At 38.8% G+C, this 16,182-nt stretch overlaps 1 protein-coding gene across 1 annotated transcript in view; it reads left to right on the top strand.

The window, feature by feature from the left end:
* LOC150102767 (uncharacterized) overlaps positions 1 to 15,833 on the top strand; it is a 146,144-nt gene extending 130,311 nt beyond the window's left edge. The window contains exon 4 of the mRNA XM_090399709.1: positions 13,417 to 15,833. Within this exon, the coding sequence (XP_090255835.1) occupies positions 13,417 to 15,539 (2,123 nt within the window). The 3' untranslated portion in view covers positions 15,540 to 15,833. The remainder of the gene's footprint in view (positions 1 to 13,416) is intronic.
* The last annotated feature ends 349 nt before the right edge of the window (positions 15,834 to 16,182 follow it).

Here is a 16,182-nt window from a genome sequence, read left to right on the forward strand (position 1 = left end):
AAAACGTTAAGCAAGTTTGAGCACAGTTAGTAGTTGGGATGGGTTCATGGTTTTATGCTGTCGACACACACTCCCTTGATGAGTCTTTGGACTCCCTGGAGGTGTCACATAATAATAATAATAATAATAATAATAATGTCTGGGTCCTAAACACATCAGTTCACACTTCCCACATGCAAAATAGATGAAACTCAGAAAACAAAAACAGCAACACATAACAAATGGCAGTGTTCAATTGGATTGGTTGACACAATAATCAATCACAGTCATTGATTGCTGGGTGCTATTGTCTCAGTGCACACCTTACCTTGCCTTCTGGGTGGTTTATAACCACTGAAATACTAAGAATTTGACCAGCTGCACCATCAAAGCTGTGTCTGTTCAAAATGCTCAAAGATGTCTGTATTTGTGACCACACATCCGGACTGTTAACGCTAATGTGATGCAATGTGTACCACAATTAAGTGTCCTCTTCAGGAAGCATTAGTATTTGTGTTTAATTTTAGTAATCATGCGAATCCAGGAAATATATATGTTATATTTTCTGGATTCTGTTATTTCCTGGAGGTCTGTTATATGTATTCCTTCATTTACATAAATGATTTGTGGATGTTTAGCATGGATGGAAGAAGGGTGTGTGTGAAGTGTGACCTGAATGAGGAACTGATGAATGCAAATATGAAATTGATGACAGAAAGTGTTAGTAACGATTGTGTCGCGTGTGCACATTTGAAAGAGAGGTGAAAAAATGTTAAAAAATCAAGAAAAAAGAAAAAGAGCAATTTGAAAACTGTAACGGATGTTAAAAGGGACGAAAGTGAGGCGAGAGTGGCAGAAAGAAATGAAATTGAGAGAACGAATGAAAGTAGAAATGGTGTTACGCAGAAATCGCAAGTGAAAAAAATCAAAAGAATAAATGATAGCAAAAAAAGAATGAATGATGGCAAAAGTTGGACGCATGTTGGACTGAAAGTACTGAAACAAAGAAAGATGAATGAGAGTAAAAGTGAGAAGAACGATAGCGAAAGTTGGACGCATGTTAGTCCGAAAGTATGGAAACAAAGAAAGATAAATGAGAGGAAAAGTGAGAAGATGGGGTCGAGAGTTAGAAAGTTAGAAAGATTTAATGATAGAGAGAATGTGTCGCGAGATTCGGAAAGTGAATTGGATTGGATGAGGCAAGAAATGAAATGGATGCGGAATGAAATTAAGAGAATTCAGGTCAAAACTATTAAAATAAATCATGATGGCATGAAAGAATTAACGAAAGATGAGCAAGTGGTGTTGTATGGTGACTCCATTATTAAAGGTGTGCTAGAGGATAAAATGCACAAGGTATGTTTTCCAGGCGATGAAATGAGTAGAGTGATTGAGCCATTGGATATGAGGCGAGAGCAAGCAAAAGAGTTAATTGTATTAATTGGTACAAATCATTTGAGAGAGAACAAAGAGCATGTCAGAATGAATGTCAGGAGGCTGCTTGGAAAGATAAAAGAGAATAGTGTGACAGGAAGGGTAGTCAGTGTGTTGCCTAGGTATGAATGTGGTGAAATGAGGCAGAGAGCAAGGATTGTGAATGATATTCTGGCTGAAATGTGTGAGGAGATGGGAATACAGTTTGTTAATGCGTGGAATGAGTTTGAGGGATGAAGTGAGCTGTATGGGAATGATGGACTGCATTTGAGTGGTTATGGTGTGAGTCGCTTGGAGAGACTGCTGCTGGAAGGTAGAGAAGTGAATAGAGAGAATGAATCAGATCGAGAGGGGGAGTGATGTGGAAGAGCAGGAGAGTAAGACAGGAGAGACTGAAGAAGTGGAAAAGAATGGGGAAGTGCATGGTATGAGTATAGAAAATGAGAAAATGGGTGTGCAAGAGGAGCAGGGAAACAGGGAGGCTCAGGGTGGAGAGGGGTACACAGCATGAGAAAGGTGGATGCTCCAAGAGGAGGTGAGAGCATGTGTAGGCAAGAAAGAAATGGGATGACCAGGGATCAAGAGGAAACAGATGAAATTGAAAAGGGTTCTAAAATGAAGAAGCAGAAAGGGAAATGGCCCCAGTCCAGCATGGAGAAATCACATCGAGTGAGTGGTATCAGTGGAACTAGCTGTAGATCCAGACATGAGCTGTCGTGTTTGTATACCAATGCTAGAAGTATAAGAAACAAGGCGGATGAAATGGTTGCACTAATTGTGCCTGTTCATCCAAAGATTGTCGGAATAAGTGAGACATGGTTAGATGAGGACGACATCCTGACAGGAATAGAGATGGAAGGGTATGATATGTTTCATGAGGATAGACGGGGTAAAAAAGGGAGGGGGGGGTGCTATTGATGATAGAGAAAGAGTTATGTCCATACAAGATAGAGATGCAAGAGGGAAATAGGGCTAGTGGTTTTGAGGCAGTTATGGTGTCAGATAGAGGTGAATAGAATCAAATACTTGGTGGGATGTTGTTATAGACCTGGTAATGTGGATGGTGGTGATAGTGAAATGTATAGTCAAATAAGCCAAGCAAATAAGAAAAGGGTGATCATTATGGGTGATTTTAATTATGGCAATATAGACTGGAATGAAGAGATAGCAACTGGAAGTAAAGAAAATGAGTTTCTTGAGTTTTGAGGGATAACTACCTCAGACAGTATGTAACAGAGGGCACGCAAAGATTGAGCGTCTTGGATTTGGTCATCTCATCAGAGGATGTAATTATAAATGAGGTGTCAAATCATCCACCAATTGGTGAAAGTGACCATGAGGTGATTACCTAGGTAGTTGCCAGCAGTGCAAGGACCCCTGTGAAAAAATGGTATATGTGGAATCACAAGGGGGGAGGGGGTGATTATGAAGAGCTCAGGAGACAGCTTGCGGGTGTAGCGTGGAATGAGGAGTTAGCTGGAAAAGAGATCAATACAGCTTGGGTGATTTTCAAAAACTATCTAGTAGATGCAATGTCTAAATGTATTCCAAGGGTGAGAAGGTTAAATAAGGTAGGTGTGAGATGGATGAATAAAGAGATTAAGCATGTGATACAGAGAAAAAGGGCATTGTGGAGGCAGCATAAGAGAAGTGGAAATAACCCATTTCATGAGGTCTACAAAGACCAGGCAAGGAGGATGACTTGGTTGGTGAGAGTAGCTTTTTTCCTACCTGCTACCATCCACCCTGGAACACATCGACGCGTTCAGAACAGCAATCTCTCCAGATGCCTATGTCCTTCCTCATTCAAATGCAAGCGGTCTCTCGCATACAATTCTTCTCTGTCCTCAAACACCCTGCAAGCATCCACATATTACTCCCGCTCTAAGAACACATTCAGATACTGCCTTATTTAAGTAGTTTTTAAAGATTTCCATGCATTGCTGATATTTTTCTCATTCAATAACTGAAACCATTGGACCAAAGATAGTATTCTCCTGAGTTGGTCACACTGGTTTCCATAAATTAAGAAACAAAGACAAAAATAGCAATAAAATGATAGGAGGGACAGATGAAAGCCAGAGTAGAGTATGTAAAAAGTGATGCTGAGTCTGGTTATCATATACAAATGAGTTGGGCTGTCAGTGGTATGTTCAAATGAGCCATGGCATAAATGTGAGCATTTTGGTGGTTTTCCATTTAAGGTGTGAAGTGAGAACAAGACATTTTTTAGACATCATTTAACTTAAGAATTCAGGTGGTAAGTCATCATAAGGCTAGAGGCTGGTAAAAGCCCATGGTTCACAAACTGCAGAACCAATTACAACAGTCACAAACAGCTTCCCAGAGATGCAATGAAGGAAGGTCACAAGTCCCACCCACAGTCAGTGTCTGATATCTCAGATTATCTGCTTGCGAAAACAGGGGTGCTAACTTTAGTCAGCTATGATCTGACCTTGCATTGGATACAGTAACATTGGTATCTGCTTCCATTATGCACTGAAGGTTTCCTGAAGGTGGTCCGTATACTACGTGATCAGTAGTCTGTGTGCCGTTATCCTCATGCCACAGGAGAGAACAAATGATATCCATAGGGTTCTGTTCTTGGACCACTGCTGTTTAATCTGTTCATTAACGATATTGAGAAGGGTCTAAGTGGGACAGTTCATTTGTTCGCTGATGATGCAAAGTTGGGTAGGGCGATAGTGAATGCAGAAGATGTCAAAGTCTTGCAAGATGACTTAGATAGATTGGAGTTCTGGACTAAGGAGAATGGATGTCAATTTAATGTGACAAAATGTAAGGTTATGCATTTCGGAGTGAAAAGATTAGCAGCAGTATACCACATTGGTGGAACTGTACTCCAAGAGATTGATGAGGCCAGGGACTTGGGAGTGTTGGTGGATAGGGAGATGAAGTTTAGGGGGCACATTGCGAAAGTAGCTAAATCAGCTCATCAACTCACTTGGTTGTTGAAAAATACCTTGACGAGCAGAGAAAAACAAGTTATTGTACCTCTGTACCGAGCCCTGATAAGACCTCATCTCAACTACTGTGCCCAGATTTGGTCACCTCGGTTCCTTCTTGATGGGGAGGAGGTTGAGAGGATCCAGAGGCGAGTGACTAAGATGATAGCAGGTCTAAGGAATGAACCATATGAGAACAGGTTGAAGATTTGTGGGTTGCAGAAACTAGTTGATAGGCGGAAAAGGGGAGATATGATTGAGACATTCAAATTGCTAAAAGGATTCTATAGGATTAATTCAGATGATATTTTTGAGATCAGGACTGGTGGTGGGAGAACTAGGGGACACCCATGGAAGTTGGGCAAGAGTGTGGTTAGCAGAGGTGTTAGAGCTGGGTTCTTTACTTTTAGAGTGGTAAATGAGTGGAATCAGCTGCCAGAGTCTGTTGTGGGTGCTATGACAGTGAGCGAGTTCAAGGCAAGGTATGATAGATACTGTGAGAAATGTTGAACAGCTGTGTGAACATGATGTTTAGGGCCTCCCTCGATGAGTCTAAGGACTCCTGGAGTAGCCCGTGGTAATAATAATAATAATAATAATAATAATAATAATAATAATACCATTTGTTCTCTCCTGTGGGATTGATGAGTCTCAATTTGCTCTACAAAGTGATACCAGGCATGCTCTAATCTAGAGAGGACCAGGGACATAAAGACATGTTAGTATCTCTCTAATATCCATGAAAGGGACACTTATGGTGGATGTAGTGTGATGGTTTGGGGAGGAAGCACATGCACTGACCTGCATATGCTTCCTAGCAGAACAATGAATGCTGTGACTTATAGAAATGAGGTTCTGGACCCCCTGTGTTTATCCGTATTAGGATTGTGATAGGGAAGACATTATCCTACAAGATGATAATGCTTGACCTCATCGAGCAAAGCTCATGGATCAATATCTTCAAGAAGGGACTACTATATATATGGCCTGGCCAGCCAGGTCTCCTAACCTTAATCATATCGAGCATGTTTAGCATGGTCTGAGTAAGCATGTTGCTTCTCTTAACTACCCTCCCCAAAACTTTGAAGGAATTAGGAGAGCTTCGCAGGAGCAATGGTTGTTATTATCAACCGAGCTCCCAGACACCATTCCAAACAGTATGAAACATCATTGTGAGTATTGCTCTGGGGTGTGGGGGGGAGGACCACATTCCTTATGGAGGCACCTTGATAATCTCATTTTGACCTCTTATTTTTGACCATTGTCTTCAAGTATGCATTTATTACTGAATTAAACTATTTATTTTATTTATAATTTTTGTTGGTTTCTTTCACATCCCATATCATACTGCTTTTCAGAGAAATGAATAAAAAAATTTATTGTATGGTTTTTCAGTTATCATGATTTTTCTCTTACTTCCTTAATTTATTGAAACCACTGTACTGATGATATCCATGAAGGGACACATTATTATTATTATTATTATTATTATTATTATTATTATTACCCAAGGCCCCATGGAGTCAAAGACTCATCTGGGAGATCCTTTTATCATATGCACAGCTCATTATACCATGCTTTAAATACACTCAAATTCTCTGCAGACACCACACTCTCAGGCAAGGCATTCCAATCATTCACAACTCTGAATGAAAAAAACTTGCTTCTCACTCCTCTGATCTCGTACTGTTTTCTGTAGAACCTCTCCAACATTGATCCTATAACAATCCCTTAATAACTTGTAGGTCTGTATCGTATCTCCACTCTTCCTCCTGTCTGCCAGACTCTGCAAATTGCATCCTCTATGATGGAGGTAGTTGTGAGGGTTTGGGGGAGGCATCTTGTTGGGTGGATGTTCTGATCTGTATGTGCTTCCTTTTCTAGCTACTTAGCTACTTCCCAGGACAGTATGCGTGATCACTGTTACCAACTAGTGGTGGTAAAACAGTCACATTCTTACCTGACATTTCTTCTGATGCTATAATCAACTCAAACACTCTTTGACCTCAGCTGTCTTGCAACAACTCAATAAATTTTCATTCATTCTTATCATGAGATTTCTCTCGTACCCAATCAGTGTTTGGATAATTTAAGTCACCAATAATGATTGCTCATTTAGCACCCCATCTGGATAATTTTGTAATGCATTTCATCATCCTCAGCAGCTGAACTGCTAGGTCTGTAGCAACACCTTGCCATGTGTTTCATCCTGTTAGCCTCCACAAATACCAGATAGTTGCAAACTAACTGCTATATGTAATATTATTATCATTATTGCTTTCATGAGTTTCTACCTTAACTAGACTCAAGTCATCTAATATCAGTAGTAGTACTCTTTTTACTCTCCTATTTCTTCTCTCATTACTAAAAATACTATACCTTTACACTCGATTCCAGTTACAACATCTGATTCTTATAGCTAGGTTTCACTGATACCAACAATCTTAGGCCACAAGGTTTTCACCAAAGCACAAAAACTCAACCTTTTTGTGCTCCTGGCATTTGTTTATAGGGATAACAAATTACCGCCTGTCTTTTTCTTATACTTAAATCCAGAATCTGTGCTTGACCTAATTGGACAACTTTCTCTTTTCCCTCCCTAGTTATGCTCAAAAGCTTCAGTCCCAATTCATACATTTCCACCCCTTAATGATATTTATATCATTATCACATGTGCATACCACAGATGAACTTACAAGCATTATCGCCATTTCTCTCATAATGCTCTAAGTTTCCTCTGACTCTCTACATTAGGTCTTATCCCAATAAATAATTTCTCCAGACTTCTGATATCAAATCCATTTAAGTGCAGGCTGCTCCTCTGATACAAGCCTTTTCCACATCAAACTCATTCCACACATCCAAAAACTTATTAAGCTGAAATTTAAGTTGCAGCACATGGGTCTGGATGTCAGATTGGTCAACTGGATTCAGGATTGGCTGTCCGATAGGTATCAGAGAGTTGTGTATGGTGGGGCAGTTTCAAGGAAGCAGAGGGTTTCAAGTGGGGTCCCACAGGGCTCAGTGTTGGGGACCTATATTGTTTAACCTTTATATCAATGACATTGTCAGTGGATTTCAGGGGGATGTTCAGTTGTTTGCAGATGATGCAAACCTGGGAAGGATTATTAGATTATTAGTAATAGTGCAGATGCGGCAGCCCTGCAAGAGGATTTGAATAAGCTAGATAGATGGGAAAATGAATGGGGATGTCAGTTTAATGCAGCAAAATTTAAGGTCTTGAGGTTTGGGAAACATCGATGGGACACTGCATACTCTATGGGAGGAGTTATACTGGAGGAAGTAGGGGAGACAAGAGATCTGGGATTGATGATTGATAGAAACCTGAAATTTAGGGGACATATTGCAAAGGTGGTGAAGGTAACACAGAGGATTGCTGCAATAATCAGAAGGACACTGACCTGCAGAGATAAAACAGTTATCATTCCATTGTATAAGACCCTGATCAGCCCACACTTTGACTATTGTTCTCAGACTTGGTCCCCAGAATTTGAAGGGGATAAATCTAGTTCTAACAGCCTTGCTAACTACACTCTTACTCTTTCCAAGGAGGGGCCCCTAGCTCCCACCAACACACCTGTTCTGAAAAATTTCCTCTGAATTAATGTTGTAAAAAAACCCTCAGTAATTTGTATGTCTCAATCATATCACCCCTTTTCTGCCTATCAACCAATTTCTGTGACCCACAAATCTTCAACCTGTCCTTGTAAGGTTCATTCCACAGACCTGCTACCATCTTGATCACTCACCTCTAGATCCTCTACACCTCCTCCTCATCAACAAGAAACCCTGGTTCCCAGATCTGCACACAGTAGTGCAGATGGAGTCTTATCAAGGCTCGATAAACAGGAACAATAACCTGCTTGTCAAAGTATGCTATGTTATCCCTCTAAACTTCAATTTCCTATCCACTAACACTCCCAAGCCTCTGGCTTTGTCAGTTTCCTGGAGTACAGTTCCACCAATGTGGTATACAGCTGGTAATCTTTAGGCCCCAAAATGCATAACCTTACACTTTGCCATATTAAACTGACATCCATTATCTTTTGCTCAGTCTGCCAATCTATCCAAATCATCCTGCAAAATACTGACATCATCTGTATTAACTATTGTTCTACCCAACTTTGCATCACTGGCAAATAATTGAACAGTTCCTCTCAGATCCTTTCCTATATTGTTAATGTATAAATTAATCAGTAGAAGTCCTATAACAGAACCGTGCAGCACGCCACTAGTCACAGGCCTTCTTTTGGACTCTACTCCTTAATAAACTACTTTCTGATATCTCTCCATCAATCACCCTCTTGTCCATCTCACCAACCCTATATCCATCCCCATGTGCTGCAGTTTACTGTTCACATTTCATGTGGTATCCTGTTACCTTACCTTTATCCAACTCAGTTGTCACTGTATTAAAAAACATGAGCAAGTTACTGAGGCATGACTTACCCTTCACAAAACCATGTTGTCCCCCCATACAATATCCCACTAATGTCTATCCATTTCTGTATTTTGCTTTTGACCAACTTCTCCAGTACCTTGACAACAAGGTGCTGGATATATTGATATCCTGATCAGCCATAATTTGCTACATCAGTCTTAGAGTCCCTATTATGCAATGGAACTATTTTCCCCTCTTTCCATTCCATTGGGACTAACCTAGAGCTGAGACTTAGATTGAACAATGTGGTCAAGGGTACTACTGAAAATACCCAAGCACCTTCATGTAAAACTCGAGCTGGTATACCATCTAACCCCATGTAATCCAGTAATGAGTGTAGTGGTCTCACACCAGGCAATGAAATTCATCTCTCACAAACATCTATGCCTATAGCAGAATTATTATTATTATTATTATTATTACCCAAAACCTCATGGAGTCAAAGATTCATCTGGGAGGTCCTTTTATCATACACACAGCTCATCATACCATGCTTTAAACACACTCAAATTCTCTGCAGATACCACACTTACAAGCAAGGCATCCCAATCATTCACAACTCTGCATGAATAAAACCGGCTTCTCACTCCCCTGCTCACACCCTCTTTATACAGTTTCCAAGGATGACCTCTGGTTCTCCCCTGATCTCCCACTATTTCCTGTAGAACCTCTCCAGCATTGATCCAATAACAACCACCTTACCAACTTGTAGGTCTCTATCATATCTCCCCACTTCCTCCTGTCCACCAGACTCTGCAAATTACATCTTCTGAATCTTTCCTCATACTCAACATTCCAGAGGTTAGAAACCACCTTAGTCAGTCATCTCTGGACCCTTTCCAACATCTCTTCGTCCTTCTGAAAACCAGGTGACCAAATCTGGACACAAATGTCCAATTGTGGCCTAATCAAAGCCTTATACAATGGAACAAGAATCTCCCTACTTCAACAAGTCAGTGTCCTCCACATCATTCCAGAAGCCTTTGTGTTGTCTTCACAATTTTGGCTATGTGTCCCCTAAATTTCAGATCCTTATTGTATCACCCACAAATCTCTTATTTCCTCCACCTCAGACAATATATCCTCACCAAGCATAAATTCTGCATCCCATCTTTGTTTTCCAAATTTTAAAACCTTACATTTTCCAACATTGAACTCACATCCCCATCTCTGTGCCCAATCATCAATTTATTAAAGTCTTCTTGTAAGGCTATAACATCTTCTCTACTCTTCATGGTTCGTCCCAACTTTGCATCATCTGCAAACAACTGAATATATCCATCCAAATCTTTGCCAATATCATTAACATACAACTGAAACAGTAATGGCCCTAAAATTGACCCCTGAGGCACACCACTAGTGACTTTCCTTTTCCTAGATATCGCTCCCCCATACACAACTTGGTAATACCTATCAGATAGCCAGTCTCCAATCCAATGCACTAATATCCAACCCCATCTGCTCCAGTGTGACTATCAACTTATCATGCTGTAATCTATCAAAGCTTTGCAAAATCTAAGTATATTACTGTATATCCTTCTTCTCTGTCCAAGGAAGCAGTCACCTTATTGTAATAAGTAAGAGGATTACTAAAACATGGCCTCCCTTTAGCAAATCCATGCTGTCCATCAAGGATAATACGATTGTTGTCAACCCAATTCTGGATCCTAGTTTTCACAAGCTTCTCCAACAACTTAATCAATCATCTGACACACAGATAGGCCCAGCTAACTCCTCATTCCATGCTACACCCACAAGCTGTCTCCTGAGTTCTTCATAATCACCCCCCCCCCCTTGTAGTTCCACATATACCCTTTCCTCACACTGCTGGCAACCACCCAGGTAATCACCTCATGGTCACTCTCACCGATTGGTGAGTGATTTGACACCTCATTTATAATTACATCCTCTGATGAGATGACCAAATCCAAGACTCTCAATCCTTGCATGCCCTCTGTTACATACTGTCTGAGGTAGTTATCCCTCAAAATTCAAGAAACTCATTTTCATTACTTCCAGTTGCTATCTCATCGTTGCAGTCTATATTGCCATAATTAAAATCACCACTCATAATTATCACTCTTTTCTTATTTGCTTGGCTAATTTGATCATACATTTCATTATCACCACCATCCACATTACCTGGTCTATAACAACATCCAACCAAGTATTTCATTTCATTCACCTCTATCTCACATCATACTGCCTCAAAACCACCGGCACTATTTCCCTCTTGCATCTCTACTTTGTATGGACATAACTCTTTCTCTATCATCAATAGCACTCCCCCTCCCTTTTTACTCCTCCTATCCTCACGAAACACATCATACCCTTCCATCTCTATTCCTGCCATGATGTCATTCTCATCTAACCATGTCTCAGTTATTCCAACAATTTTGCGGTGAACAGACTCAATTAGTGCAACCATTTCATCTGCCTTGTTTTTTACACTTCTAGCATTTGTATACAAACACAACAGCTCATTCCTGGATCTACAGCTAGTTCCACTGATACCACTCATTCGATGTGATCTCTTCATGCTCAAATGGGGCCATTTCCCTTTCTACTTATTCATTTTAGAACCCTCTTCAATTCCAACTGTTTTCTCTTGATCCCAGGTCATCCCATTCCTTTTCTGTCTACACATGCTCTCACATCCTTTTGCAGCATCTACCTTTCTCACACTGTGTACCCCTGTCCACCCTGAGTCTCCCCATTTCCCTGTTCCTCTTGCACACCCATTCTCTCATTTTCCATACTCATGCCACTCACTTCCTCATTCATAACCACCTCTTCAATCTCTCCTCTCTTAATCTCCTTCTCTTCCACATCACTTCCCACTTGATCTGATTCATTCTCTGTACTTAGTTCTCTACCTTCCAGCTGCAGTCTCTCCAAGCGACTCACACCATAACCACTCAAATGCAGTCCGTCTCTCTTATATAGTTCACTTCGTCCTTCAAACTCATTCCACACATTAACAAACTGTACTCCTTTCTCCTCACACATTTCAGCTAACATATCATTCATAATCCTTGCTCTCTGCCTCATCTCACCACAGTCATACCTAGGCAACATGCTTACTACCCTTCCTGTCACACTATTCCCTTTTATCCGTCTATGCAGCCTCCTGATATCCATTCTGACATACACTTTGTCCTCTGTCAAGTCATTTGTACCTATCAAAACCATCAACTCCTTTGCTCGTTCCCTCCTCATATCTAATATCTCAATCACTTTACTCATTTTGCCTGGAAAACATACCTTGTGCATCCTCTCATCCAACACACCTTTAATAATGGAGTCACCATACAATGCCACTTGTTCAACATGCGGCATGTTGATTGGAGAGTGAATACACTAACCACTCAGCGAACCAAGCCACAAAATCATTTAAATCATTAGTTCTAACAAGACCTATCATCTGTTTTACTCTTGTTTTCTGTGTTTCTGTTACATTAATCATTTTTATTTTTTGTCCTCAGGAAGCTCAAACTAGTAAGGAAGCACAAATGTCATTACTGAATTGCCAATACCATATTACTACTTTTTTTTTTCCTTATATCTTAGAAATAATTAAAATATTTTATAATAACCCTTTATATTTTAAAAGGTCATCATAAAGTTCTTCTACAGTTTTAAATTTCATAACTTCCATTCTATGCATGATAAAATCAATCTGGAAAAGGGTAAGTGAAGAATTTATTACAGTTTTATATACATTTATTCTTGTGATTGTTATATCTCAACATGTCCCATCATTACCTATACAATATGAGGTATATAATTCTGAAGGTATATAATCTTCAGAAATATACAATCTGAGGTATATAATTCTGAAGGTATATAATCTTCAGAAATATACAATCTGAGGTATATAATTCTGAAGTGCTACAAATATGTTTTGCAGGTGACTTTCAGTAATGCCCTGAATCACATTAGTCATTCTGCAGATCGTCTAAAGAGGTATTAAGTGTCTCTGTAGGAAAAAATCAAGTGGGATCAAATCTGATGAACATGGTGATCAAGAGATCAGTCCACCTGTTCCAATCCATCCGTTAGGCAAATTTTGATTCAAAAATTGCTTAACACTGAGAGCAAAGTGATAAGGTATAGCATCTTGCTAAAACACTGTATCACCTATAAGTCTTAAATGTGTTAGTTCAGGAATAAAGTAATTCTGGAGCATTTCCAAATTACTCGCATTAACAACCCATTCTCAAAAAAGAATAGTGCAATTATGCGATATTTTTCTAATGTACACCAGATGCTGATAAGGTTTTTGCTAAACTATAATAAAATAAATGAATCACTTTAGTACATACTAAACTTCACTAAATTACATTTCTAATGTCTTTTAGAGGCTGATTTTATCGTGTATAGAATGGAAGTTATGAAAATTTAAAACCACAAGGACTTTATAATGACCCTGTATATGACATGTATATATAAAATCTTATTTTAAAATATTTGATGCAGTATTAATATATTCTCAGATATTCAAAATAATCATTGTATATTAAAAGGTTTTAAGAAGGTTTGTTCTGTTGTTATAAAGTTTTTCTCTCATTACAGAAGAACCTGTTGAATTCCATGTTATGCCTGAAGTTCCAGAGTTCAAAAAAGATGAGTTTATTTCACCTGATACAACACAGACTTCAGAAATTCCAGCAGAGGAAGAAATATCCTCAATTCAAAATACTGAAAATGGAAGACTCTTGGATGAATCACTTGGTGATGAAGAAGTTGAAGCAGCCACCAAAATTCAAGCTATCTTTCGTGGATATCAGACACGTAAACAAATAGATCTACGTACTGGGGAACAAACTGTGGAAAACCAAAAGATATTAACTGAGAGCGATCAACTCATAGAAATAACAGAAGCTGAACCATCAATGACCTTACCATTAGATGCAGTACCTTCAAAAGACAATGAAGAAATGCATTCATCAGCTACAAAAATACAAGCAACCTTTCGGGGATATCAAGTAAGAAAACAATTAAAGGATGGCGAGGAAAATGAAAATAAATATTCACCTGAGGACCTGCTTGGACAGCTAGCTCCTCATGAAAAATTTCCTGATGCAGAACATTTGCTAACAGAGGATGAAAATCTGCATTCATCTGCTGTTAAGATACAAGCATCATTCAGAGGCTACCAGGTAAGAAAGCAGCTAAAGGATGCTGCTAACGAGGAAGATAATTCTTTAACAGAAGACAGTTTAGTGGAACCAGAACAGAAATACAGTGAACATGATGAAGAACATATAAAAGATGAAGAACTACATGCATCAGCTGTTAAGATACAGTCAACCTTCAGAGGATATCAAACTCGGAAACAATTGAAAGAGACTACTAGAGAGGAAGACAAAAATATAGCTGAAGCTTCAGATGCACTGAAATTGGAGAATGAAAATATTACTGAATATCCAACTACAGAGCCCTACACAGGCAAGGATGAAAAACTGAATGCATCTGCTACTAAGATACAAGCATCATTCAGAGGGTATCAGGTTAGAAAACAGTTAAGAGATGCAGCTGAAGAAGAAACAACAGATATTTCAGATACAGATATTTTGACAAGATCTTTAGCACAATCACAGAGTGAAGATGTTGAGGAAAAACCTGGGGAGCAACTAAATGAAAAACTAAATGCATCAGCTGTTAAAATACAGGCTTCCTATAGAGGCTATCAAGTAAGAAAACAATTAAAAGATACTGCTGAAGAAGTTGATGAAGAAATATATGATAATCCAGAGCATTCATTAAAAGAGCCACAAAATAAAGAGTGTGCATCTGAAGAATGTCCTGAGAATGAAAATGATGACATTAATGCATCGGCTGTAAAAATACAGGCATCATTCAGAGGTTACCAGGTAAGGAAGAAATTAAAAGACACTGCTGGAGAAACAATAAATAACTCAGCAGAACCTGTACAGGAGCCAGAGAGCATGTATCAAAAGGAATATTTATCTGAAGAGCAGTTAAATGAAGACGATGAACTGCAGGCATCTGCTATTAAAATACAAGCCAAGTTTAGAGGTAAACGGGTAAGAAAACAGATGAAAGCTGAAGAACTGGTAGACAACAATACACACAACATTATTTCCAGTGTTTTAGAGCAACAGCCTCCTTGTTTGGTTTCTGAGGGCATAATTGCTCAAGAAAACAGTGTAAATACAACTAATGAAGATAAAGCTGCAACAAAAATTCAAGCTGTTTATCGTGGCTATAAAGTCCGGAAAGATGGAAGACATACTGGGGGATCAGAATGGCAAGGGGAAGATGATGACATAGAGATTTCAGAATCAACTGAAAATGATACAATAAAACATCCTTACTTGGAGCATTTAGGTGAAAGTGAGAATGACAAGCAGTCAACAGCAGATGAAGCAAAGTATGCACATGAATTGCAAGGTGATGAAATGTATCCTGAACATTTATCTATAGGTGTTAATAAAAGTTCCCAAATTAGTGAAATACCAATTGTAACAGAACAATCTGAGTTAGTTAATCAAGATTCTCATTCACATAGTGAAATTTTAGAATCTGCTGAACTCTGCAGTGAACAAACAAAATTGGATTCTGCTATGGACTCTCATTCATTGGCAGAAACAGCTTTAGTAAAAGATGATTCTTCTTTTTCAGAAAAATCTTTCTTGTATAAAGTTGAGGTAAACAAAAACCAAAGTGAATAATGATTTAATTTCAAAATGGACACAAAGTAAGCACTGTGATAATATCAATACTAGATGTAATAACAGTAAAAAAGGACCTATATACATGCTAGTGTTTGATTATGATTGTTATTTATGATTAAAAGTGCTTCAGTGCTTGCACTTTCCAGAGAGCTTCCTCCCGTCCTAACTTTTGGGTAAAGAGTTATGATGCCAAAGGATAATTGCTACATCTTATTATCTGTATATGTTATAAATGTAAATGCTGCAAATTTCAGCAAACCTGAATAGGAATAAATATGAAAATTATATGTTTTCTGGAAATGTGACTTCCTGTAGATAAGAAAAGTATTTGGCATTGCTATGTCAGAATTAATTTTAAAAAATCTTATGTTATCCTAAATATCTTATCATTTTCCATGACATATCAGCATATGTCAATAATGGCCTGTTAGAGTTAAATGAATTGGCTTTCATAAATCAAACTTTACAAAGATAGATATTTTTGGATGGATTGTATGTTATGCATTCAGAGGAGGGATAGGATATCCTGTCATCTCTGACTAAAACCAGTCTAAAACTCACCTGTCTGAAAAATGTGTTTGGTCTACCAGTAATGTAAAAGTGCAAAACAACATCTTTGCAGGACAGATCAACCTTATCT

This window comes from Typopeltis vanoorti, chromosome 10 (assembly GCF_054136105.1).
Source record: "Typopeltis vanoorti isolate ZY-2024b chromosome 10, IOZ_Tvanoo_1.0, whole genome shotgun sequence".
Lineage (NCBI taxonomy): Eukaryota > Metazoa > Arthropoda > Arachnida > Uropygi > Thelyphonidae > Typopeltis > Typopeltis vanoorti.